Source organism: Sprattus sprattus (genome assembly GCF_963457725.1).
Source record: "Sprattus sprattus genome assembly, chromosome: 9".
Taxonomy (NCBI): Eukaryota; Metazoa; Chordata; class Actinopteri; order Clupeiformes; family Clupeidae; genus Sprattus; species Sprattus sprattus.
In genome coordinates this window covers 10024700-10052001 of record NC_137928.1, presented here as the reverse complement: position 1 = coordinate 10052001, position 27302 = coordinate 10024700, and the positions used below count along the sequence as shown (strand labels likewise).

Sequence of the window (27302 nt, the reverse complement as noted above, 5' to 3'; positions counted from 1 at the left end):
AATTTTGTATCACACTCAACTGGCTGTTGGTGGTGTTTGCAAGGTTTTAGTTAACTTGGTAGCTTTAGACCAAACCTCCATAAAGCTGCTTTAATAAACCCAGCATCGCAAAGACTCTTACAGATCAGCCACGGTCCCACAAAGCTCTACAACTCATCACTTCATCCTGTAAGGTATTGATTCCATCTAAAACCAAGTGTTCACTAGTCACCTTTAAGTTGTTAAAAACCTTTGTATGTGATTACAAACGTCCTTGATCAGACAGCATAGGTGAGAAAATGACAGCCAAATGACAGCATTTCTCTGGCCAGTGCGCCATCTATGAGTGTTTCCCCGCAAACAAGTTTTATGGGGTAGTAAGACAACTGCGCAGTAAAAGCTGGAAATCCCCCAAATCCTCGCCCCTTTCATAGTCATGATCTCTTATTGTAATGAAAGCCATACTTGGGGCATAAGACGATGGTAATCACTAAAACCTTTGCAAGACTGTAGCCTATGTCAAGCAAAAAGCACTCAATATTTTATTCTGCATTCATTTCCACTGCATACCTGCACCTTTTGTACTTTCAATTACACTTTTTTTTTAAATTATAAAAGTTGCAGTCATTTACCACACATACACACACACCAGTACACACAAATGCATGTGTATAAAAACAGTACCTTTGTGGGAAAACAAACCTCTGCATCCTATAACTCTGTAAAAATACCTCTGCACTTCAGAAAGAGCATGTTTTAACATGGTAGTGCTTACTCTGGTTAGTAGGTCTACATCACTCTTATCTACACTGCCTGTATTCTTAATTCTTTACACAACTTATAACAACTCAGCTAAGCACAGTATAGAGGGGTATTTTGAGGGACATATAATAGTGGCAATTCTGGCCATAAAGAAATGGAATGACTAAATTAGCTAATATGAATGCAGTGGATAAATCAAGACATGTTTTGTGTTTCAGATTTTGTTGGTTGCCATAGTTAAGAAATGTTAAAGAGACAAGAAATAAAATCTCCAACCACCTGACATTCAGGGACGCAGATGATGCAAAGTCCAGAAATGCTGGTTATCTCAATGTGATTTGATACATATTTGTAAAACAACACAAAAGTATATTTGTATTAAAATGTATTGACATTTCAATATCATTTACAAATCAAAGTGGCATTATATTGTCAGCTGAATAACTTCTAACTTTCCATACAATTCTTCCTATATACTGAGACTGGAGTTTAAATCAACAAAAAAGTGATTCCAGGCACTACAGTTCAGATATGCTATATAGTTTCGCTTTGTTTTATACATAACAGAATATCAGAATGAGAAACCAGTCTAGATGCTCCATGTCAGAATTAGCCACATAAATAGTGCAGAACTAAAGAACTCTGTCTTCAGCTTTAACTGATTGCCAATATCATTTATATCTCTTTTTTTTTTTCATTGTGTGAGCAGACCAGGCATCAGACATGTATCATAAAATAGTAATGTTAGTGTTCGTGCATGAGCATGTTAAAATCACACGTGTTGGCGCATTTAACCCAGGGCTGTATACTTGTACCAGCAGCCAACCCCTAATGCCTAAATTAACACACAACTATGTATAAAAGCCCCTATAAAACTAAAACTAGTCTGATCCCCAGCTATACTTCATGTCGCCCGGTATCTTATTCCCACTCTTTTGTATTTGTCCATATGACCACTTCGGCACAATTACCGTCCCAGTCTTAAAATCAGTATCAGTCAAAAATATAGTCGCCTCCTACCAAATTAACATGCTCCTAAAAGCTGTTGGTGAATGGACCAAAAGAAAAATAGGGCTCATTAGTAACGCAAAAAAAGGTTCCTGTTTCAAACATACAGGTCGGAATGCAGCTTCTATTCCTCAGCAGTGCCTCAATAATCTCATTCACACTCATTAATAGACAATACAATAAGGAAGCAAAGGCAATACATCTGTACAAGTTAAAATGTATAATAGAAAAGAAACAATCTGAATCATAAACAACTCCAGTGTTTAGCCTTTCTTAGTGTTTATAACGGGTGTCATAAACAGGAGTAGTTACTTTCTCTTTTTTGCTTGTTTAGTGTACGCAAGGAATCTAGGAAAACAAAACAAAAATGATATCATAATTCATCAGTAGGAATGGCTGGGAATGAGATCAACAACCTTGCACATCTTCCAGTCCAAAAGCTTCATACCTCTCTTCCTTAGAGATGATTTTCAGCATTGCAGTATTTAAAGGTTTGCTGGAGAACACTTAAGAGTTGACCTCTAAGCAATCCCCAGCTTATCTACCATGTGAACCCCCAAGCGATTTAAGCGGGGAAAATGTAAAAACTAAAAACTGTGCTTAATTGTAAAAGTGTAACAGTCGCTTCTTTTAGTGTTCAGCCGGGGTCGACTCATTCATGTAGTTACTGTCCTGTTGCCCTTCGGGTTGATTCCATGACACTCATTCGACCAATGAGCCAGCTGAGAGAGTTTGTGGCAGCAAAGGCCCACGCCCAGCACGGTGAAGGCCTACGCTCTCATCTCATGCGGTTCTGCCGCATCAGCGGAACGATGCAGGAGGGCGGGCCTGCTTTGCTTAGGCAGGGGTGCTTGAGCAGCTCGTTGGCTGTGGCCCTCTGAGCGGGGTCCCGCACCAGCATGCGGTCCAAGAAGCCCTTCAGCAGAGGCGAAACCTAGACCCAGAGAACAGGAGCGGTTTATACATCAGCGCTGGACACAGGGTTACTTTAGTTAGTACTTTACTTTAGTCTACTTAGTTCTTATTATAAAACAATTGGGTTCTATCGCGTTATTTAGCTGTTTCTGATTGGACGAGAGACGTTCCATGAGTTGGATTATGCGTCAACATACCAACAGTTTGACAGCCCTAGACACAGGTTACTTTAGTTCATTCTTTACTTTAGTTTACTTAGTTCTTAGTATTGTGATTTTTTTTAGATGTTTGAAATAAGAAACCATTCATCTAAAACAGACACAGATGAACAGGGGCTGGCTGAGAGGTAGCTTGCCTTATGGAGGTTCTTGAGTTTGGGGGGCAGGTTGTCACGGATCATCTTCATGGCTTTGAGAGGGGGCTCGTTAAAATATGGGGGCTCTCCATCCACCATCTCAATCACCATGACTCCCAGAGACCATATGTCCACCTGCACAGAGACAGCCATTTCAGTTTACCTACCATCACATATACAATGTTAAAACCAAAACTTTGAGAGGAGCAAGTCCATCATGGTTAATCATGACTAAATGCTGTCTCAACACACAGCCACTCAGGGCTTACAGCTTTAATCAGTCACTGAGACACCAAACAGTGTTGTTGTATGTGGTAGTAAGTAATAATAATGTATGGCTATCCATGGTGAGCCGTTTATATGAGATATACTTCAAAACAGAGCTATAAGGGTAAAACTGGTTATAAAAAGGCAAACCTCAGGTCCATAGGGCAGTCTGGAGATAAGTTCAGGCGCCATCCAGTATGGAGTACCGACTAGAGACTTGCGATGCTGAACCTCTTTGGACACCTGGGCGCAGAAGCCAAAGTCTGACAGCTTTATCTGCAAGAGAAAAAAAAACAACATTCTTGTGAACATGGAAAGAGACTTGCTGGTAATTCTATTAAAACCCTCTAAATTCAGTCTTATCTGATGGCCGGGTTCTCAGAAAGTCTCTGATATTACTGACAGATCCCACAATGCAGTTCAGCAAGCCCACTATGCAAGCAGGAAGCCAGACAAATGGCCATGCATGCAAGCTCATTAACTAGATAAGAAAAATATACATTTTTATACTGCAGATGCAGTAAACTGAAGACAATAGGCCAGGTGAGGCCAAGGCCAAATGTCTACAAGATAGGCAGGGCTGTAGCAGGTTAGCATTGTATGTATATAGCATTGTAGGAAAGCATCAGTAGGAGCAGATCATACCCTTCCATCCTGAGTGAGTAGGATGGAGTCACTCTTGATGTCTCTGTGAATGACACCCTGGCTGTGAAGAACAGCAAGGGCTTTCAACACAGACAGGCACACCGTGGCTATCTGCTCCTCATTCATCCTGTGAATCAGGAAGTAGAAGAGTGAAGAGTCATTAGCAATATGGTGATGAAATTGACACAGTCACTAAAACTTTTTTCTTCTCCCTAAAATGTTGTGGTCTTACACACCCAGCATCTGCTGATTACACAAATTCTCAAGTTGCAGTATTTTATCTTTTGTTTGTCTGTGATGATGATGATGATGATGATGATGTCCTCATCATTGCAATATGACTTTCTACAACAAACACACTGCATGTTGTCTATGACATGTGCCTCTCTTTCCCTCTCTTACACTCAGTGGCAAAAACACAACCAGTCCTTAACAAAGAATGTGATGTTCACCAACACTGACCTTGTATGGGTAACAATGTCTGTTAAAGCTCCACCTTCGAGGAATTCCATGACGACCCAGAGTTCATCCCCAACCAAATAACTGTTGTACATCTCCACCACATTCTCATGGTGATAATCCCGCATGATCACCACCTGCGAGAGTGAATGTTACAACAAACCTTGAAGCAAACAGTGTAAAGTTTAAATTAGCTAACATTAGGAGATGATGGCTTTACGAAGTGCCAGATCTAAAAAGCACTGGGGAAATGGAAAAATGTCATTTACATCTTGGCTAAAAGACCAAAATAGGTGCTCTTATAGCATTGCTCTCTTCTTAACATTACTATAAGTTTACAAAAATGTTCCTCAAGTAGAGAAATCCAATTATATCAATTAATGTTAGCCTATTGGTCATCTCATACGCAGCACACCCAAGTTTATAATGTTCTAGAAAGTCTACTTTGTAAGGATTACTTTGACAAAACACTTACCTCGTTGAAGAGCAGCTCACGTCGTTGCTGTTTGCGAAGGTCCATCTTTTTGACGGCGACTAGCTTCCCAGTGCTCTTGACAGTAGCAATGCAAACGATGCCAGTGGAGCCTTCGCCGATCTTAATGTAGTGGTCTAGGTAGGTGCGCGGGTCGCCGGGGTCCACCACCATCTGCAGTGCAGTGCGGAACTCCTCGTGCGTCACTCGCTGGGGCTCCCTCTGCGGCGAACGGGCCTGCTGAGGGGGGGGCGCCGCAGGGGCAGGCGGCTTGGGTGCGGGGGGCATGGGCTGGCCATGTGTTTGGTCAGGGCCCAGGGCTGGATGCGAGGCGTGGTGTTGCTGGGGCTCTCCTCGTGGCCGGCTCTGGCTAGCTGGCTTCCCCCCAGGTCTGCTGCTGGGATTGGAGGGGCCGTTGTGAGGGACAGCCTCCTTTGTTCTTCCTGGTTTGAGGTCCTGCTGCAATATTATGAACAAGACGATTGTAAATCAGGCAGCTCTGACTATGTATGTATATCCCGAAAATATAAAGGGGAACATTTTCAAAGATAAAAAATGTTTTATTTGTTGTTTTATTATTAGTTATTGTTCTTATTGTTTCTTATCGTGTGTAATTTATAAATTAAACTTTATAATTATTTTGTATGTGCACGAAAAGCAACTTAAATATATAGCGTTCGCTACCATCCGTGGTTTGGCTATCAGCGGTCCTACTGTATTTTATGGCTGCTCGATTATGGCAAACATCATAATCTTGAAAATGTTTTGTCAATATTGAGAACGCGATCATTTAACAAAAATACCCATTCAGTGTTTACAACTGGTGATTCAGCATTGATCATGAGGATGTATACATCTCAAAAAAACTCATGTAGCAATTATGATACAACAGGGGATATATGGTTAAGTAAATAACCATAAGGGACATGTAAGACATGTTGGTCAAATGATCCCAAGTAGAGCTGACTAACGCCGTCATTGATAACACACGCTTACGTACTGCTTTCAGTCTCACCGGAGGAGCGACGAGCCTCGGCTGTTTGCTACCACGGCAACAACCAGTGTGACAAAAATATATGACAGAAACTGCAAGTTGGACTCTAAAAAAATAACTCTTATGGGTGGTCATAAGAAAACTTGGCAAAATGTCATACTATACTTAACACATTTTCGCTTTTTAGGCTAGGCTTTAAACTGGTATTGTACTATAACTGATAAAAAGTTAACGGTGTCTTGAAAAGTGCAGCAGTGGATAATGCCATGACACTGGTAATCTCTTCCCTGTACAAGCATTGGGTTTCATCAGAGTTGACACACATTTATCTGACAATGTTCTCTGAACATCTAAAGGGCACAAATAGTCCATCGCTCTGGTTTCATAGTTACCTGTGAGTGTACCTGGTTATTGGGGACTTTCCAAACGTTGCTGTCTGTGCAGGGGTACGTATTGAAGGGCCGGGCTGTTTGCTGTGCCGTCTTTACCACTCCCTCGGTGACAGGCAGGTGTGGGGTACGGATGCTTGGCCCTGATTGAGGCCGCTTGTCCTTGGAGGACTGGGTTCCCGACGTGTCCCGATCTGTGTAGCTGGATTTTGGTCGCCTGTCACTACCGCCCTCCCTCATGACCACCTGGTCAACTGGCTCCCGCTCACTTTGCCTCTCCTTGTTCCGAGGTTTTGGCGGTGGATGTGGGGCCGGGGGTCGCTCTTTGCTGGGCTCCTGCCCCCGCGGTTGAGGGTGAGATCGACTTTCCTCATGCGGACTGCGTGAATGGCGAGAGTTTGGAGCTGGCTGCTTTTGTGGAGGTCTTGTCCTGAACACAAAAATGCCAAGAATAATTGAATGTTGACTATGTTAGATTATTCCAGTCAGACGCTTCTGCAGTGTCAGTGTGACTATGCTGATTAGCTCAGTGTGGAAACTACCGTTTGGTTTTAACTTATTAGTCTTTGTGCTTTTTACTGTTTACTAATGACTATGCCCCTCAAATTGACTTTGAAATGTAAACCAACCAAGCATATCGCTGTTTTCTTCAGATAACAGGCTATTAGGCTGAATATAATGTTTACCTACACAGTTTGACCTACTTTACTACTGCTTTCAAGTGGACTTACACAAACAGTACACCGTTACTTCACAAAACTAGATCTGGGGTATTTCCGGCATTTGAATATTTGGTGAAATAGCTGCGACAATGTGGTCAGTACTCAGCAGTTTGACTAGGAATGAAAGTATGGTAATGAGATAGTGTTCCACTGAATGAGTACAGCAAAAAGAAAAAGTTTCATGGGTGGTCTGTCGACTGTGCTCATTCCCACATAGGAGTCAGCTTTTAAATAATGGGTCAACTTACTTATAATTAGATTGTTCACTCTGCTTTTACAGTATTCATATTTCAGGTGTGGAATGACTTCATTTCAGAACAATTATTTCATCACTCTTACTAATATTGCATTCCCAGGTTAACTAATGAGTACCCTTACCTTTCTGCGCCCTCTATGTGGCCATCACCATGCGTATAGTGGCTGTGGCGATGTGGCTGTTCTCCGTTCTCCTGATGGCCATGGGATGTTCCTCGTTCTTGGGTGGCGGGGTGGCTGTGTCTCAAGGAGTTGGACCGAATGACCGACAGGTCCTCAAACTCATCCAGCAGCCAAGTAAGGGAGCCATCAACTCCTATGTTTGTGCCGCGCACAATGGTCTGGATGAAGAGCAGATTTTATTTTACTCAAGAATTCAGTCAATTCAGTTTCAGTTGGGCATACTCACTATTTCATCGTTTTCTTATATAGCACTAGCTAACTGAATAAATGGTAGTATATAAATAATGCTGCTAGCAGCATATCTACTGCTGAAAAAAAAAAAAACATATTTTCCCATCCCTGCACCCTGTAGGTTTCTGTGCTATGGATGCTTGTTAACATAGATTTAATCATTTCTTCTTTCAACAAATAATCATATTATTGGTATCAGTATCAAATTATGATGTCCAGCTATACCTGCCTCTATATCCATTCCACCACTCTTGTACACAATTAATCAAGTGCTTCAAGAAACTTTGAATGGGAAGTAATTAGGTGCTTTAAAAAAACTTTGAATGGGAAGTACAGAGTTTGCAACTCCGAGCAAACATTACAGAATGCTTCAGACACAGTAACCATCTAAAAGAACAGCTGAATACAAACAGACGGAACAGGGCATCTATTCTTTCATGGTGAAAACCAATTATCTCTCCATAAGGAGACATGTGGCAAGTGTGTTTACATCAATCAATCACAACAACAACATCAACATCAACATCAACATCAACATCAACATCAACATCAACATCAACATCAACATCAACATCAACATCAACATCAACATCAACAAAAAGACAGACGGAAGAAGAGATGGAGGTCATGAGTGTCACAAAATTCCCCCTAACCTTGCGCGGCTCGAGTGTAGTGATGACCGTAGCATCAATAAAGGGTTTGGGCCGCTTCGCTGTGTCCTCGATCAGACTCTGCCACTGGCGCGGGAGCCCCACAAACTTCTGCTCATGTTCGTCAAAGTCAGTGTGCACACGGTGCTCAAAGTTAGAAGGAGCAGAAATTTGGATTTTGGATTTCTTTTTCTTGGTAAACATGGTGGCATCAGGGCATCACACCTGCATTGCATGGAAGACAATGGAAAATCATACAATTAAGATTATATTATATGGCAAAAAATTGAATGTCCAAAATGTCCAATACTGTATTCAAATTCCTGCCACAATAATCTAAAATGTTTAAAACATAAAGTCTCATCATGGTATTTGAAAAGATGAAACAGGAGAAAAGGAGAAGTGCACACAGAGAAAAAAAACAATAAAACAGAGAGCAAATAGGGAAGATGGATGAATACGCTTAAAAACTAATGGATACATTGTCAATAAACCACAGCAGACAAGAGGGACATCTGAGAAACCAGATGCAATTTTGTAGACCAAGGCACATGTGGGTGGGTGTGTAAGTGGGTGGGTAAGTAATCCCCGCTACTTGACAGTTGTGATGGGTCTCGGACAAAAATCCAGTAGGTATAGCTTTTATAGTGTCTTATATGTACTCCCAAGTACTAAAGTAGAAGTCATGAATTTGAATACTATCGATACCATAGCTAGAAAACATTTTGATGAGACTGATTAAATATATCATAATCTCGGAACAGGGGGTTAGGCTAGGTGTTACACCGTGTTTTCAAGGCGGGAATATTGAGCAGTCAGTCTGCCTTGCCGTTCTGTCATTGCCTCTGAGCCGTATGCAGTATGAGGTAGTCACAGAGGCAGAACAATGCTTGTGTTAAAAGGTACAGATGGCATGGCGGAACAGGGGTGCGCCACGGCCTAGCAGCTAAACACAACAAAGCAGCACTACTGTGTCGTCAGAACACACAAACAACAAACTAACAATAAGCATACCTTACATGTTGTACATGAAGCACACTCAATCGTTTGAGTCTAAACATTGCTATTAATGTGCACAGCTTGCAAGAGTCTACCGACACCAGGTTCACCCGTCATTGTTTTTGAAAGTAATAGTAGGCTAGTTAATTTCCAACATGATATTTCACAGCTTCGACATTAATGTGTTATGTGTTTGAGCCAAATAACAATAAAAACAACAATGTTTTGATGACTGATCATGATCAATGGATTTTTCAGCTGGCTATCAATTATTATGTACAACTTTTGTATTGTATTAGACACACTGCCTTTTCATGCATGTTCTCACACATTTATGAAGGTCAAGGTCTCTGTAAGGGTTCGTCACCATATTGATAAAAATGTCACATTGATTGAATGACACGCCTCACTGGCCTCTTGGATATTTTTCTCTCAAGAGTTTCTGAATCACAACAACACCTTCAAGAGGCATTCTAGCGCAATTTGGAAATTGCAAGTTGGAAAAATTGGAGTAATCTCGAACACAGCATTATTGGTGACCTTACGTGCAACATCGCGCTTAAAGTCACACCTCTAGATCCACAACAACAAATTGCTATGTGAAAGGACACACTGGGGTGTCACTATGCCACTTCTGTTTGGAACAGTATAAACAAGCAGAGGCAGCATTAAAAGGGGTCTTCTTAACATGATTATTGTGGGATCTCAGGTTTAAAAAAAGGACTTATGTTGTATTGTGGGCTAATGTTGCACCCAAAAAAGTTACAGCATAATGCCGATAAATAAACGACTTTCAGTGCGAGTAGAAATGTGCGAACATTAATGGACGACACCTTCAGCACAAATATGTAGGCTCTTTATGAATATGTATAACGTAATTACTACTGCGGAGAGGCCTTTTGATGGCGCTGTATTTTTCATGGACATAACAGGGGAATGAACTTGTCATTTATCCCGTCGATATTGAATTCTTTGAAAAGGTCAGGATGTTCGTCCGACACATGTTTGGCCCATTGCGAGACACACTCTAAAGCAGCCTTTGCACAGCGGTGCTGCTGTATTTAGGGGCTTGTCTTTTTTTGTCTACTTTATAGTCGAAATATCTCCATTTGCCACATCGAGCCCCCTTTGGTCAAAGTTTTCCTGAAGCTAACTCAATGTGATAGTGTTGCTGAAGCTAACTCAACGTGTTAAAGTATTTCTGGGGCTGCTGCCATCTCTTCAAGACTATTCTCTGAACAAAGAAGTGGTCCACTACCATTGCTCTGTACTTACTTCATATTTGCTGTGGCTCATATTACAAACTCAGGGTTGTTTCCTGCAATGTTACACAACACCTCTATCACATCGCTGTCAGCGCTACATACTCCTATGAGTCAGATCAAATATAAATTTCCATGATAAAACATTAAAAAAAAAATTTGCTGGAATAATACTGTTTTCAAAAAACTAGTACTGCTGCTCTTTTTAAATGTCAGTATACCGTGGTGCAACACTACTCAAGTATACCATTTCAACAAGATGTCTCCACACTGTGAATTCCTATCTGGCAAGTCCCAAAGTCACAGGTGGCCCTACATATCTGTCAATAAATTAACATTAACGTAACTAGTATGAAGATGCCAAGTACTATCATCACAGAAGTAGAACCGGCAAATAGCTTAGCTAAAACGTACTACCTAAAAAGAATTATAACTTTACATTATTAAACCAACAACAACAAATTCACATTTCTTATGTCTGCAGTCGTTCAATATGTCAATTATTTAACAAAGCATGCCATTTATCATGCCTAAAGCTCAACAAAACAAGATTTCAGAGTGTCCAGACTCTTCAAAGGAGATCAGACACACTATGTGACTAACTGAATTAAGATGTTTTCCAGCTATCCACTATTTACTTCATTTATCGCTCTTCCTTGTAAAGGTGGTAAAAACACCAGGTTAAATGTGTTCCTATACACAACACTGTAAGTGTATGCCCAGTTAATGAAAGCACAATGCATCTACATTGGTGTTTTAAACGTCCAGACCTCATGTGAGCCAATACGATAATATTGAAGTTATGCCAACAGTCCTAGAGCGAAAGGACCAACAGCAAACATTCTTAAGCCGGTCTGCAAAATTCCACCGACCATGGTCGATACGAGTGGTTTAAAATCGGTCAATACGAAGTATCGTTTCTGTAAGATTCGGTTAACAACACAGGATTTATGTATGCACTAGTATAATCATAAGTAGAACATCTTTCTATGAGACAGACTTGCCTAATATGTTAAGTCGCACGCCAAACAGGTGGGGGTGGTCAATAAACTAGTTTTCGCTAGTAAAGTTACTTATCCATAGTTAACTAACTTTCGATAGCTGATATGACCGAATTGAGGCTGTAAGATTAGCAATTTGAACTCCTAGTTAACGATGACTAATGTTTGCTAGCTATCTTCTAGCCAGGTTAAACATGAACTTGTGTAAGTCTAAGTTGAGTCGGAAATCAAACCTACTGTCAACTATCAATAGGTACCATTAGTCCGAACAGTGGCTCGACTTTAACTGACGAACTAACGTAAATATTTGACCGATAACATGCTTAGTTGCTTTTATTTAGTTAGTTAGCAAGCTTGCTAACCTGTTCCCACAAAGACCTGGTTAGTTCCTAGCATATGCTAACTGGAGCTCAACTTTTGACTGTAGCTAGCTAATACTAGCTAACCAGATTAACTTATTCCAAAGCACCGAACTCTAACTCGCCATGACAACTTGCGAGTTAGCTAGGTGACTAGTAATTTAACATCACAACAACAATAACTACAACAAGTTCTTGATGGAACGACACTTGTCGTGTCCTATACAAGCAAAACGTTACAACTTATATCTTAGATAGCTAGCTACTTAGCTAAGTGCTTAACTTGTTTCTGACAGTAACGTTACTCTAATGCGACATCTAACTGAAAAGTCATCATATGTTGCTAAAATACATTGATGATAGCAAGTTCGCTAAACCCACTTATTTACTGTTTGCTATCTTAACTTTGGTGGTTACCGAACGTCACAAGGCAGACGGCTATGTTGGCTAGCTGTGCTAGTTTAGTTGGTGGTTGCTATGCTAGCTAAGTTTCAAGCCACCTTAATTCGCATCAATAACGCTGGCTAACGTTAGTGAATGAGTTGTTGTCCTACCCATGCCATCACTTTAGCCATCACTTTCCGGGTCCTACCTTCAAAATGTATTTGGTCATTCGCCAAAACGCCCGCTGTCTGAACAGAGTTTCCTCCTTGCAGAGAAAACGATCGAACGTTGTTAACGTAAGTGTTATTTCATTTACATCAGCTAGCCACCTTTCAACCGTATGTTTTTCACTTTTTCACCGCCATATTACAGGAGACTGTCGGAGTTGTTGGGGAGCAGTTTCAGACATCCGGGAAACTTTTTGAACTCCAAAATCCAGCCCTGTCCGCTCTCGCGGTCCTCACGAGCGCGTGCACGACAGGTCTGTGGAGTCGCAGGTTTCAAAAAGACTAGTCTACCGCGTACAATCAATTAAACGTTCGTTTGGGAATACATGTAGACATATCTTCTTATGTGTATGGAAATACACGAGGGAACAATAATATAATTTACTTTCATAGCCTCACAAACTTTTAACCTGTACATGTACATTAAGATTCAAAATAAGATCACACATATGCAATTTTTTGTGGTTCAGTTATTCACAGGGAAATATGTTAAATTCATCGTACTCTCCTTTGAGGGGCCAAACTCCTCACTGTCAAATGCATGTCGTACCCAACAACCTAGCCTAGTATTAGACTTACAGTCCATATCCAGTGTATCTACAATTTGACCTGCAGTAGTCAGTGCTTCACTCAGTTTGGGAAACTTTCCTATATCATTCAAACAGCGTCAGGTTACTCCTTTGCTTTTCACTTAACCCATCTGATGTGAAGTTTTTTGTTTTATTTAATTATACGCAGGAAAATATTTCATGCATCTCAGTTTGAGTTCAGGTTAATTCACAACCCAAGTAGTCTGTGAGTGCCTCAGCCAAAACCATGGCTCACTTTTGTATCTTCCTCAGGCAACTGTTTTAAAGCAACTTTAAGTGACGTCCTCAAAAACAGAGGTGTTGCGGTTTGATTTACCTACTAAGCCTCTAACATCTATCTCCACTGGTCTTTTGTGTGCTTGCCAACCACATTGTTTCCGCCTATTAGTTCTGCTTACTTTATGTTCTTTCTTTCAAATGCTTCCTCAATCGCATCTTCAAAGGGATTTTTTTAACTCAATAAAGTAAACAATGCTCTCACACTCAGAATACAGTACCATAGCAGCTCATAGCAGTTACAACAATACGTTGTGGAACTTGAGGTTGCCTTCCGATATCCAATCCCACACATTGTCCCATTTGTCAGTTTGTACTTGCCCCTCTCATCAAATAAACAAATTGATTGATTGATTGATTGATTGATTGATTGATTGATAAACTCTTTGCCTGGTGTCCACTTTTCTGCCCCTCTCACACACAAAAAAATATATTGTCCCTTTCAGGTAATGAGGGACAAAGTACATTCATGAACATTAAGATGTAAATGCACCCAATTATAGCCACAAGGCTAGTTTTCATTGGCAGTCCCCCTGCCAGAGTGAAAAAGGCTATATAACCTAAAAAAAAACGGCATTGATGTTTATTAAAACATAAATCACCATGGGTAAATTGGAGCAGTTGTAAGAGTCCACATGTTGTCCATATAAGCTCGAATGGGAGGTCCCGTCCACCTGCGGGCCATCATATTATGGTGAATCGCTCCAACTTGAAGAATGGCCACTGGTTCAATGAGTTCCACATACCTCTGATAGTCACTATATACCAGTTGAAGATACTCCTCCAAGTCCTTTCTTTTAACTCTTAAACTTTTCCCATTTTCTCTTGAGTGTAAAAATACTTTACAAACTTAAGTAGATTCTTGTAGAATGTAGCTGTAGCGTGTTCTTTCTTTCTCCTTCATCGTCTGAGGAGCTCTGCCCTCCTTAGTGTAGCCAGTCTAATCTTGACCTTTGCCTGCAGTACACTACCATCTCTCTGTTCGCTATCTACTCGTTTCCATTGCTTGTTAGACAGCCTCCACTCTCGAATCAGCCTTTTTAATTCAACCTGTCATCTTGACTTGGCTTGCCCTTACTTTCCCTTCCTAGTTTTCTGTCAAACTCGATATCTTTCCATACGATAATGTCAGATGACTTGATGCGATCCAATTTGACCTCCACTGTACCTTTCAATCTGTCCAAAATGTATATCAAAACACAATTGATGCAACTCCATTCCTTGACTTCAGAAGCCCCTGGCCATCTAACATTTGTTTCTTGTCCACCATGTTTCCTTCCTAGCCTGGGAGGGGAGTCTTGTCGAGTGGGCAAATTAAGAGTACACCTTTAAACATATGTAAATCTGTATGTACTCTAGGTTAAAGTGTAGATAGGCTTTTGTGGGTTTTATTGGCGTGAGGAGGGAGAAAAGGTGATAGTGGGCTACTTGTAATAGATAGGGTAATCGTACGGTTTAGCTTAAGCAGTGATGGTTGTGGATTGCAGTGCTTATTCAGTGTTTCTTTGAGTGATTATTTGCAGTGCCTCCTCTTCAGAAGGTGTCAGCGTGCCGTGTTCAGGTGGTGTGCCTTAAGCTAGAGTTTGGCCCTGTGCGTAGTAGGTTTTAAAGTAATGTATGTCTGGTTCAGTTACAGAATTGTAACAGTGTTATAATAAAAACATATTCCTTTTTATTAATCCTTGGAACAATCAAACTGTAGATATCACCCCCATTATTATTATTATTGTATATAGGAATGTTTTGTAAAATGTTATTTGTTACATTATACTGAATTAAACCACACTACATCTTAGGAGCAACTTTATAGTTTCTGTTTAGTGCCAGCTCAACTTCATACATGAACATAACCTGATGTAGAGACTAGATTGTTCCCAATGGCTCTAGCCATCCCTAGCTCAACCCTTGTTTCTAAGATATTTAATACAGCATATCAGAGACTAAACATCCTACCCCTGAAAAACTGTCTTTCTCTGGAGCTCTTACCCCAGTTTAGCACTGCGGCACATCCAGTGACTGTAAGCCAACTAGAACACAAATTAAAGTTAGGGAACAAGCAGGTCACCAAGCTATGGCATTTTAAGCGTTTCCTCTTCCCTTCCCACTAATGTGCATATATCACTTCTTACACACATCCAAATTTACCATATGGGGAAAATTCTGTATAATAAAAAGAACCTTAGATAGACTAATGTGTTTGTTACCAAATTATATAATTCTGAAACGGCAGAAAGCACACATTCAAAACGTTTTATTGAGTAGAGAAAAATGAAACGCATAAAAAAATCTTGTACAAATGGAAAACGCATATGGCTTACTTTGTATGGGATAACATTGAATATTAAAAGGGACATTACATTGTTTTTCTATTGGTGTATTAAACTACATTTGCAGAGGGATTTCTCTTTATCAAAGTGAAGGCTTACAAGGAAAAAATGGGACGCAGAAAAGATGACAAATGACAATATCACTGATTTCGGCTTGCTTAGAGCACAGGATGTTCCTTAAGGGTCCCTTGGGAAAGCAAAATGTCTCATACTCCGCCAGATGGGTTTGGTCACTCCTTGCCGAAATAGTCCACCACACCACTTCCACTCACACCATCGAAGAAAAAGAAGTTCCGATGTGGAGCGTCTCTTTGGGACAGTGCCTGGAGATACACACAACACAAAGTTTAAGTGTCAATTAACACTGTGACATTGAAAGCCTCCGTCTACTTACAGTTATTACATCAATAGTGCACTGGCCGACTACTAATATTAAACATGAATAAACAACTGAATACAAGCAATGTTGGAAAAATCACAGGCTAAAACTTAGAATGTGTGACTATTTCCTTCACTTAGAAGTAAAAAAAAAAGTATTCTTGCCAGACTCTTGCTACCTAGATTAAATTGAGATAACTAGAGTATAAGATTAAATTTCACTGGACATATAATGATGACCTAATTGAGGTCATGATAAATAAACAGTGCTCTCCTATATTACTAAATACTTTACACATTTGATTTTTGTTTTAGCACTTTTTTCAGATAATTTAAATTCATGTCAGTCTTTTATTTAAAAAGACCATTTGATCGAATTAAAACAGAGAAGGGACACGAAAAGCCTACTTTTTTTGTGAACACAAACATACTGTTATATTGCTTTTGTGGGGGCAGCAGTAAATTGCCTTTCATCCCTCCTCTACATACTTGCACAGTGGTAAGGAATTTTACAGATCTTCCATAAGTAGTTCTTAATGGATCTTGTGTCACTCTCACCATCTTAGGGACGCACATTTGTTGATAATGGAGTGTTGCCATTAAAAGGGACCAAAGACAAATCAAAAGCATAACACGTCACCTTAACAACTTCTTGTCCCAGCACTCCACCAACCACAGCACAGACTGGGGCCATCTCAGAGAAGCAGTAGCTGTCCCAAATAATGCACATAAGCAGACAAAAAAAAGAACATGTCATCCAAAATGCATTGAAACTCTGGCTCAGGTATTAACTCCATTAGTTATTCATTAACAATCACGGTCCTAGAAATGATCCCCTGTTCCCTTAGATTAACTTTCAGTTTCATTATTACAGACAGAGACCCATTGGACACCAAGTATGATCTTCACCTGGTGAAGTCCTGTGGTAGAAGGTCACCCTGGAGCCCCTTCGATTGTAGCACGTCCTCACACAGCTGGAGTAGCCGCTCAGAGTCCTCTGTGAATTTAGCAGGCTGGGGGTCACGACCCTTATCCGAACGAAACTTCAACAGCACTGTAGAGGATGAAAACAGAAAACTTGTAGAGCATTTCCTTATTTACTATCTGAGATTATGACATGCTGAGATGTTTTGTTTCCCAATTGTTGTCATACAAATCATGTAGCACCATGTGTGAAAATTAATAATGTTTTTACATTGTCTTAAAAAAAATATTTTGTGAATGACATGGAAAGACTTTCATCCAAGAATTGAACCTGAGCCATAATTGGGTTTAGGAAAAGAATCCACAGTGCACTTGCACACTTTATGCTCGTAATATGTAACAGAAATTCCTCCATGCAGGAAATTCAGGAGATCACAGGTAGGCAACTGTTCTCAATAAAAATGCCTGAGGCAAAGCAAACAAGCCAGACAACCCAAGGCCAAAACGCCACATAGTTGTACTTCTTCCAAAGCCCGCCCTTATGACAGAGCAAAGGGGAGTGGCCAAAGGCCTTAGGGTGGCAAACAAGGTCTCAAAAAAACAATAGCTGCTTTTCCACTATCGGCCCAAAAGTGGGTGAGCTAGTGTGTGACTCAGTGTAACTGCCGAATCCACAGTTGGTGTCAACAACCACAGGCATAGGCCTAGAGCCAATGATAGGAGGCAAGATTCTCTCATCTTAGCCAAGAACAAAACATCTGAGGACATCACAGGCCATGTTTGTACAGCTCCGAGCCAATAGTTGAGAAGTGAGACATCTTACTATGTTAATGTTAAGGTGTTAATAAAAAATCTTACTGTGGACTGGATTAGATAAGGTCATGCTTAGGACTTACCTTGCAGAAGGAAGTAGTCCTTTGGTGTGCGCTTGATGCTCTTCTTAGCTTTCTCACTTGTCCAATCAATTTCAAAAGCCTCTTTTAAGGAGCAGAAACTGGCCGTCTTGTTGAGAGCGAGACAGTAAATGAGACAAGAGTTAGCATTGTAGTTCAGGAAAGCAATGACAGGAGCGTTACTCTGTTAGTTCACCATGAAGCGATGCTTACTTTTTTAATCATGGTGGTCTCATTGGGCTCAACCTTCACTTTCTTTGCTTCAGGTCCATCTGAGGTCTCCTCTTTGGCTTTCCGCACTTTGGGCTTTTCTCTATGATTACAAGAGACACAGGTCAAGACAAAGGTGAAAAAACTAGGTGCCACTAACGTATATATAAAACATCACACAAATGTTTTTAAGACAATACATCTCAAACATAAGGCACTCAACCGCAAAGGGAAGAGAAACAACTATGAATGGCACTTAAGTGATACACAAGTACTCATTCATATTTGACTGACATATGTCTAAATATTTAGTATTTCAAACACTCATTTAAAAAAAACCTGGTAGATTTATGTCTGTAAAATAATAAGTAGGTATGCTGGAATTTACATTGAACAATGAACAGTACCAGTGGATGTATTTATTATAGGGAAACTACTAGGTCCAATGACATCAAAGATCTCTTTAAGACAACAGTTGACATTGCATGTACTTACTCTACATAATGATGCTCCTTGCCCAAGTCAGAAAACATATACCCATGATAACCGAAGACGTCTCCACAGAAAATCTTAATGTTCTTCTGGGAGCAGAGTTGGTCCACACGCATCATGAGTTTCCATGAGCATCGTGTTAAACAAACCTGAGACAAACAGATAGCATGTGTTCAACAACATACCATAATTAGGTTTACATTTATGTACATGCAATCTTTGGTCCTTACTCGAGTACACTTAAGACAGGGCCGCATCTCAAGGATGTATTACCAACACTGTGGGCTATTTAATGTTTTCATTTTCAAAGCAGGCAAACTGTCTTCATAATATAAATAAGTAAACAACTAATGACATTTCATAATTCACTCACTGCATCAAATTTGAGGAAGAACTCATCGGGTTTGGTCTCCACGTTTTGGGTGTCTGCTTTGACTTCCACCATGGGGTTGAGTGCCTGGGCCCGCTCCAGAGAGGCTTGGGCTCGGTTCTGCCCACGTGCAGACACTGGGATTAGGAACTGGGCCTGGCTAGACTCCTCTGTAACCTGAACAGGGGAGAGTAAGGGTCAGTTAAACAATTCTGTGTAGGTGAAGTGGTGGAGGCCCACGCTGGGTAAAATGCTTCTTGTAACCACGACCCATGGCCTTAATTCTAAGAAAATTTTAAGTTACATGAGAAGTACATTAGATTGCCAATGCAGATTTAAAAAGCACAAAAATGTATCAACAATTCTTATCTTTGTATCAAACACATGTATCAAACATTCTCACCTTTGTAGCAGTAAGTAGAAGTACTGTCTTTTTTAAATTTATTTATTATTTGACAGAATATAATTTAGAATACCACACAATAATTTGGTATACTTTTTGTTTGACATTTCAAACTAAATCAGAATTCAATATTATTTGCAGTATAATATTCCATTTAGATTTATACTGGTTAACCTGGTCAACCATCCAGAAAATATATGTATTCTTTCAATCATTACAAACTGAATATTTTTTTAAGGGTTACTTGATTTGTTTTACTCATAATGTACCTGTTCATGGTCCAGTAAGGTTAAACCTTTCACTCCAGCCAGAATCAGATTCTTTGCCACTTCAGCGCCTAAACCCCCGAGTCCAACCAGGAGGACGTGGGATCCACGCAGTCTAAGGGAAAGGGGGATGAAATGTGTCAAAATAAACTATAAGGAGAACAGACCATCTGGGCTGTGCAAAATGAACTAAATTTGTGAACTATACTTTCTGATAACTCTTATTATGAGTGAATCTGGGGTGATGCTCATGAAGTGAGCGAAACACTGCCAGACCACAATCAATGTAATAAGCAATGCAAGGCAGGTATGTAGTTTTTGATCTGAAAACAATCTTTCAACACAAACCACATTATGGTCGGTCAAGGTTTACTCCAATACATAACATGCATTTTGCTTGCTAGTGTGGTGTGTTGTATTCGTGTGTTTATATTTCCCAGGACCAATAACTTGCACGTATGCAATTTGAAAAAGCCTGTACGACACAAGTATGCCTGCAATTTAACTTAATACTGCTGCATTCCCTTCACAAAGAGGTCGTCATTATTATTATTGAAGTATATACATTTCTTAAAATAATAATATTGGAGTACACTGAAACACCATAGCTAAAAACACAACATCACCTATCGTAAACTGTACAGCCTAACTACTTCACGCATATCCTGCCAGCCAGCCGTAAGAGCTGTAAATAATCTCGATTTTTTTTTTTTGCCTGCTCAGTATGGTCCAGGCCAACATAATACACAGACATGTTGATCAGCCCATTCATTGTCTTCAGAAGTTCAGTGCTCAGACCTCTTTTGAGCGTCCAGTCCCCACAAACGGATCTGACGGTCATACTGGGCAGCTTCTTCTTCGCTGATAATGGAGTCTTCCTTCTCAATCATATCGATCATTTTAATTCAAAGTATGTGAAGTAGAAAACCTATAACTTGTAGCAAGTACACTTCTTTCTTTTGGATGAAAGTCCCGCTTTGTGCGATTCGAAAAGGCGCACAATGATGATCGCAGCTAAGCTTCCTCTATTTCTTGTTTTTGTTTTTTTCCACATGGCATATGAGCTAGGTGGAACCATTACCGCCTCTCACTGGCCTGGAGTGTGGAAATATGACATGGCGAACCTGATTTAATTTGCCTCAAACAATAGACCTGTACTAAACCGAATCTCTTACGTTGGTGTGTTAGTAGGTTATTGGTGATGACTATTACAATCTGTACTGTGGTTATTATACCATTGCTGTCATCGTCTGTGCTTTTGTGTGTGTTCAGGCTATGTCGGCAAAGATAAATAAGGGGAGCTCTGCGTCTTGCCACCTAGTTTATTCTGTAGGATACATGCTGCTTGCTGATGTAATGATTGAATTTTTCTGTTATATCAATTCATGAAACATCTCATAGCTATTTCTGTAGTACGCTTTTCCTGGTGTCCACACCACTCTCCTTTATATAGTTATCAATATTGTTCTTCCCATAATGAGCTTCATATTTCCTCTGTGGCCTATGACAGAATATTTCACTATGTAAAACTGTGTTATTGAAAGCAATAATTCACTTGCATTAAGAAAGGTGTATTTAACGACTGCAAGGGTCCAGCTAAAATGATAAATAGCTAGAAGATTCCTAACAAGAGCTGTTTTGAAAAGGCATATGTCGCATTTGAGGAAATCAGTGTCCATTAGATTCGAATCAAACACTACAACACTGTAGAGAAGGGATGATGACCTCTCCTTGTGAAAGCATGGGTCTCTTGTGACCTTTCCCTCAGTAACATGGGGGTTCTTTAGTGGTAAAATGGGCTTAGAAGGAATGTCTAATATAATGACTGAATAGAAAGGCATCTTCGACATGTTAAGAACATATTCAATTATATTACTTCCAGAAATGGGTGGGTGAGGTATTTGCACGCTTGTAACTTAAGTTCAAATACCTGTTCAATATAGTTCATGTTTCAGATTTGCATATGCGTATATACAAGTTTGTGTTAGCAATGTATTACATTTCAGCAGTGCTAAAATGCCTCGTCAGATGAAATAGAGTGAGTAAGCACCAGCAGAGAACCTTATCACATCCCAGCCCTGTCGATAAAATAAAAATTAGATGTAATGTCTACTCCTGCCCAATAGGCGGCAGAAAGCACCATCATTGCTAGTCTCCATAACGCAATTGAATTCATAGAAGAAGATACAGCAGGAGGAGAAGAAGAACAACAAGAAACAGCAACAACTGTTCTGTGGACAATCCACGGCTTTCCCCCCCCATAATCTATGGTGCTGCATCGATGAGTGCGTTTGTGTTTTTCGTCGTTATGTTTAACACGAGTGTAGCTATATTAGAGAAGGAAAGTGCCCAGTTAGGAAGCCAATGACAGTGAGGATGTGCATGTTACAGTTCACATCAAGGTAACAGCTAAGTTAGATTGCCCTTATTGGGCAGATAAGGGGCTAACCGCGAAGTTAGCTAGCTAATTTGTTATTCCTTACGAACACTATAAGTTTTGAAATTACATGAGGAAGCGTGATGATCTGGACTCTTGAATCGCAGCACGGAGAGGCCAGGATGGGCGAGGCGTTCCTAGGAGGCAGAGAGGCCAGATATACGAAAGGCCATTGCGGGACCCTGTCCAACTGATCAAAGTTAAAGGAGTTCACGACTGTGATTGTTGTGATCTGTTCAGCCAGTTATATCCATTACACTTGCACTGTTCGTTCTCGGGATTCTTCAAATCACCCTTCTGATTGTGAAGGTAAAAAGACAGATGCATGGCACTTTGAGCTCTTCTTTGTCTACTTCTTAAATTACCAAATTATTTTGATTATGAATTGAATGTCAGTCTTAGTATATATTAATGCTTTTTTTTAAATTGTTCGTGTTTTGCATAAATGTTACGGGTCACAGGTTAATCAAAATTCACTGTACATGGTTACAGTACTTTATATCAGTGTTTCTTCAACCGGTGGGTGGCGAAATCATGTGTTCCTTCAGAACTTTTAATGACTTGTGTAGGAAATATATGAACAGTTGCTTTTGAAATCGAAAAAGCCGAGTCTTCGCCGTTCTGCTGCCCCAATCACTAAGGAAAGATTGAGCTCTCAGAAAGACAAAGTTCAGCGTGGGCCACAGATGCATATAGTCTCCCGTGTTCAAAGTGTCTTAATGAGTAGTGCTGAAACTTGAGCGGGGAGAGCTTCGACTTGCAAGCTGTTAACAGGATGCCACTGGTGGGCTTATTTAATCTTTGTGTTAGAATTCATAATTCTGTAAGAGCAGTAAAACGTATAGCTAATTACTGTAGTTACATTGCTGGGTAACGCATTTTTCTGTTATTTTCGTTGTTATATGCAGTTTTATGAGTCATAAACAAATGGATATGTATCGTTGTATAACGAGCGAATACGACGAAGAATATAACGTGAAGTTTGAATCATTAAGTTGGGCAAAAGATGGAGTAAATAGCCCCCAGATAACTCGACAATGTGGTAAAAGGCTATTTAAAATCGATCTGATGTCACACTTAGGGCCTACTTTTATCCCTAAAACATTAGCCTATGTTTATGCTTATATATTTTTTGTTTATTTTATTGTTTGAATTTTATAAAATTTTGGTAGCAATTTAATGACCACTGGAAATTGTGGGTCACTGGCCTAGATAACAGTTCATTCAGCTCACTTCTCCGTGTGCTTATTTTAATCAAAAGAACTAGTCTTTGCATCGCCATCTACAGGAGAGGAGGAATTCCACTGCTTGTAAGGCAAAACACTAGATTCTTTGTCCTCTGCTCGTTACATTTCTTGAAACAAACGTACTGCCTTTGCTCTCTCTGAAAATGCTTGTTAGGTAAACACTGTAAGTGTTGTTATGTAAGCACTGAGCACAATAATCTATCTCATTGCTTTTCTATGAATGCCTGAAAAGCAAACCAATGCATTGTTAATATTATCATAGTTCTTTTGATTTTATTCTTGTCTTTTTGGTACATAATACAGAACTATCCTCTTAAGGACATTATCACCAAATTGACTCTCATGTGCTTGGTGTGTGCATGTCTCAGATGAACTCTCTAAAGGGTGGCAGGGTCACCTGGCGGCCACAACCGTGGCAGGATGCCGACAGTGGTGGAGGTGAGCCTCTCTCAGACAGTGACTCAGAAGAAGAAGATTTTCCTGATGACAGCACTACACCACTTGGAGACTATGTCACACACGGTTAGATGTCATCCTTGTCATTATCATATTATGGGTGTTTTGAAGTATTGTCATTGTTCTAATTCCTTGACGCTTTTCTTATGCAGGCCTGAAGCAGTTACTTGATGCCCAGCAGCTCTGTGATGTCACTCTGCTTGTGGAAGGGAAAAGATTCATGTGTCACAGGTGAGTTGTACCCAAAGGCACCATATTGTATTAAAAAAAAGTTGGCCTGCTTTGAGACATCATGTTGAATTAGTAACATCAGTTATATTTGTATACTTAATCAGCAGTCTTTTCACTGCCTTCTCTAATACTTAATGCTTATTGGCATGGCATGTTTCCTCACCCAGGATAGAGTACATACCACTGACAATTCCACCTTTGCCATAATTGTTTGAACAGAAATGAAAGAATGATCCATGGAGGCAATTTTTTGAAAGGAAAAAATATGGATTTGGGTTAAAAAAAAACACATCAAATGATCGAGATAAGTGTGGCACTTTCTTGAGGATGAATTTACTACTCTTATTGTAATTGAGAGGTAGGTCCATTTTATGTAATTTGTGCAGTAAGCCTAACTAATGACAGTTAGAAGCAAACCATATTTTAATGGCACCCCAAGATTGAGACTTTTTTGTGCTTTTTTCGAAAAACATTTTTTCCAAGGGGTCCATCCAAAATATAGATACCACTGACCTAAGATTTCAAATGTCCACTGATGTTTGTTTTGTGCTTATGAATTAGTTGTGTGATGACAGACGTGTCAATATAAGGACATTTTGCTTGTCCCTATTAGGTGTTAATATAAATAGAGCTTCATCATATTTTTGCATATTGCTCCTTGTCCAGTTGCTTGACATGGTTCCTCCTTTTAACACTGTTGTGTATAGGTAGATGACTTACAAACAATTGCTGTTTCAGAGTTCTCCTAGCTGCAGTGAGCCCATATTTCCGAGCTATGTTCACCAGCCCCCTGGTGGAGTCTCGCCTTACAGAAATTAGACTGGAGGAAGTAACACCTTCGATCATGGACACGGTCATCCAATTTATCTACACAGGGGAGGCTGGGCTTAGCCTGGACACAGCAGAGGACCTCTTTGTAGCAGCCAGTCGCCTTCAAGTCATGCCCCTGCAGGACATGTGTTCAAGGTAAACAGTGGCAAGCTACTTATCTCAGCTACTTCAAGTCTACTTCAAATGGGACATTCAGGAGTGACGCATTCATGTTTAGTGTGGCAAAAAGCAACCAAGTAATTTATCAGTCATCCCATACCTAATGCATACGTCTGTGTGTATATCAAAATACCTTATACATTTTTATATCAGTTGAATAAGGTAATTCATATGTTTGCATTCTTCCCATGTGTAGATCATTATACGAATAAATAGATGGTTTGCATGCCATCTTTACAAGGATATGAGGTGAAATATTCAAACAGCTTTTCTGTCTGCAGGTTTCTGTTTGAGCACCTGTCTGTAGAGAACTGTCTGGGGATGTACTCTCTGGCCCGCTCGCACCACGACCAGCTGCTCCTGCGTGCCTCTCTCCGGCTGGTCGCCCAGCATTTCCCCCGCGTGTCGCGTCAGCGGGACTTCCTCTTGCTCGACCCCGGCACCCTGGGCAGCCTCCTGGAGTCAGACCGCCTGGGAGTGGAGTCTGAGACGGAGGTGTACGACGCCGCGCGGCGCTGGGCTGAGCACCAGCCGTCCGAGCGCTACACCCACATGCCTTCCCTGCTGCGGCACCTGCGGCCGGGCCTCCTGGCCCCGGAGGAAAGCCGCCGACTGAACCAGGAGCTGGGACCGCGTGCAGGCATTGAAGCCATGGGGGGGCCTCTGAGGCCCCGCGAGGGCATGTTCGAGAAGAAAATTGTGTGCATTGACCTGAAGCCACGGGAGGACGACACGCTGCGTAAGGACGACTTCACCGTGGACTGCTTCGACCCGCGAACGGGCAAGTGGGAGAAGCTGGCGGCGCTCGGCTCTCTGCTGTGCCCCGGCTGCACCGCCATCGATGGCCGTCTGTTTGTGGCTGGGGGCATCCTGCGGACAGGCCAGGTGGCGGCGGAGGTCCACGAGTACGACGTGGTGGCCGACCGCTGGCTCACGCGCCCGCCGATGGCCCAGCCCCGGTCCATGCTGGGCCTGCTGGGCTGCGGCAACTCTCTGTACGCGCTGGGCGGCTGCAACCGCTCGGCGCTGCTGGACTCGTGTGAGACGCTGGACATGACCACGCTGTGCTGGTCGCCAGGGCCACAGCTGCCCATGCCGCTGCGCTCATTCGCTTGCGCTGCGCTCCGCGGGCGCCTCTACCTTCTTGGCGGTGCCACCCTGGAGCAGAACCGTGCTGTGGTGCACGCAGGCGTGCTCATCTACCACACGGCCACCGCGCTCTGGACCCGCGTGCCCCTCGACTCCGGGGCCACCTGCTTGGCAGGAGGGGTGGCGGTGCGGGGAGGCGTATGTGCCGTCGGCGGCTACATGCGTGACACGGCAAAGTTCTTTGACGGTAACTACACCCAGCTGGAGCCACTGGATGCCACTGGCCGGGTGCTGTTTTTCAGAGAGGGCCGTGGCTCTGGGACTGAGCGCGAGGTGACCCCGACAATTGACCGCGGTGGGGGCAGCGACCGGGCGCCCAGTCCTGTGGTCTTCCCCGGACTGCCACGGAGGATCGCGGCGGGGGGCGTAGCACGCTGGAAGCGGCGGATCTACGTGCTCGGGGGCGAGAATGGCTCCCGTTTCTACGACAGCGTGTACTGCTGGAAGCCAGGCTGGCGCAGCTGGGTACAGAGACGCGAGAAGCTGCCGGGGGAAACGGGCGGAGTCAGCCAGTTCGGCTGCTGCACCCTCAAGTTTCCCAAGAAACACATCCTGGGCAGGCTGAGGGCCGTGCAGGAGAATAAGGTGACTGATCAGAAGGGAGAGGAAAGGACGAGAGGCAGAAGGAGGAGGCGTAATCAAGAAACGTAGTCATTGCACAGCAGTACCTTCTAAACATCTGAATCATGCTTTGAAACCGTTACATTACACTACGCTTGAATGATGGGCTGCAGAAAAGCCCAGGAGCTTGACCTTTAAAATGACCCACAGAGTAACCAAAAATGTATAATTTTGAATTACTAATGAAATTGATGTAGGTTTTTTTTTTTTTTTTAGACATGAATTTTTGCCTGGGTAACTATGCTCATATTTGTGAGCGAATTTTCTGGATGAATTGTTAAATAATTATTTGTTACAAAAAAAACTTACATAATGCTTACTGTTTATGGCTTTTTGTTAGAAAAAAACAATAAACACTGTGTCTAGCACTTTGGCAGGCAAATACAGTGCCTTGCCAAATTATTCAAACCCCTTTGAAAGTTAACATTTTCCAGATTACTAAAGGTACTTGCATACTTATTTTGCCTTTTGGAAATAAACTAGTGCATTAGCGTTCATAATTAAAATAAAGATTTTGAAAATAT

At 41.4% G+C, this 27302-nt stretch overlaps 3 protein-coding genes across 5 annotated transcripts; 1 reads left to right on the top strand and 2 right to left on the bottom strand.

Annotated features, from left to right (window-relative positions):
- Positions 1–1084: 1084 nt before the first annotated feature.
- On the bottom strand, positions 1085–12670 carry pak4 (p21 protein (Cdc42/Rac)-activated kinase 4). 2 transcript variants are annotated; one of them, XM_080845133.1, is made up of 10 exons: positions 12500–12670; positions 8290–8511; positions 7346–7563; positions 6249–6675; positions 4866–5321; positions 4394–4527; positions 3932–4058; positions 3437–3562; positions 3020–3154; positions 1085–2683 (listed from the first exon to the last, which is right to left on the bottom strand). In XM_080845133.1, the coding sequence occupies exons 2-10, from the start codon at positions 8488–8490 to the stop codon at positions 2528–2530; spliced, it is 1980 nt and encodes a 659-aa protein (XP_080701259.1). In that variant the 5' UTR covers positions 8491–8511; positions 12500–12670; the 3' UTR covers positions 1085–2527. The 2 variants fall into 2 exon arrangements, with proteins under 2 accessions (XP_080701259.1, XP_080701260.1); XM_080845134.1 differs by having other exon boundaries at positions 6261–6675.
- Positions 12671–15737: 3067 nt separating this feature from the next.
- Positions 15738–20627, bottom strand: sae1 (SUMO1 activating enzyme subunit 1). The gene is made up of 9 exons (XM_080845142.1): positions 20446–20627; positions 19651–19762; positions 18982–19155; positions 18612–18757; positions 18120–18219; positions 17910–18015; positions 16999–17143; positions 16730–16799; positions 15738–16034 (listed from the first exon to the last, which is right to left on the bottom strand). Exons 1-9 carry the CDS (start codon positions 20544–20546, stop codon positions 15942–15944), a joined length of 1047 nt encoding a protein of 348 aa, XP_080701268.1. The 5' UTR covers positions 20547–20627; the 3' UTR covers positions 15738–15941.
- A 1230-nt stretch (positions 20628–21857) lies between these two features.
- LOC308370481 (kelch repeat and BTB domain-containing protein 8) lies at positions 21858–27185 on the top strand. 2 transcript variants are annotated; one of them, XM_080845135.1, is made up of 5 exons: positions 21858–22393; positions 23700–23853; positions 23940–24018; positions 24757–24984; positions 25290–27185. In XM_080845135.1, the coding sequence occupies exons 2-5, from the start codon at positions 23700–23702 to the stop codon at positions 26806–26808; spliced, it is 1980 nt and encodes a 659-aa protein (XP_080701261.1). In that variant the 5' UTR covers positions 21858–22393; the 3' UTR covers positions 26809–27185. The 2 variants fall into 2 exon arrangements, with proteins under 2 accessions (XP_080701261.1, XP_080701262.1); XM_080845136.1 differs by having other exon boundaries at positions 21861–21932.
- Positions 27186–27302: the final 117 nt, after the last annotated feature.

Bases quoted from the DNA above. Each gene is read 5' to 3' on its own strand.
- sae1 (XM_080845142.1), bottom strand. From the start codon at position 20,546: ATGATCGATATGATTGAGAAGGAAGACTCCATTATCAGCGAAGAAGAA. The intron at 19,156-19,650 runs GTACATTATGAG...TCCCCTGTTCAG, and splicing joins CCTTACTGGACCATGAACAG to GTTACAGAGGAGTCTAGCCA. The intron at 18,758-18,981 runs GTGAGTGAATTA...TGTTTGTCTCAG, and splicing joins TCTTCCTCAAATTTGATGCA to GTTTGTTTAACACGATGCTC.
- pak4 (XM_080845133.1), bottom strand. From the start codon at position 8,490: ATGTTTACCAAGAAAAAGAAATCCAAAATCCAAATTTCTGCTCCTTCT. The intron at 7,564-8,289 runs GTTAGGGGGAAT...CTCTTCATCCAG, and splicing joins CTACACTCGAGCCGCGCAAG to ACCATTGTGCGCGGCACAAA. The intron at 4,059-4,393 runs GTCAGTGTTGGT...CCTGATTCACAG, and splicing joins GACATTGTTACCCATACAAG to GATGAATGAGGAGCAGATAG.
- LOC308370481 (XM_080845135.1), top strand. From the start codon at position 23,700: ATGAACTCTCTAAAGGGTGGCAGGGTCACCTGGCGGCCACAACCGTGG. The intron at 23,854-23,939 runs GTTAGATGTCAT...TTTCTTATGCAG, and splicing joins TGGAGACTATGTCACACACG to GCCTGAAGCAGTTACTTGAT. The intron at 24,019-24,756 runs GTGAGTTGTACC...TTGCTGTTTCAG, and splicing joins AAAAGATTCATGTGTCACAG to AGTTCTCCTAGCTGCAGTGA.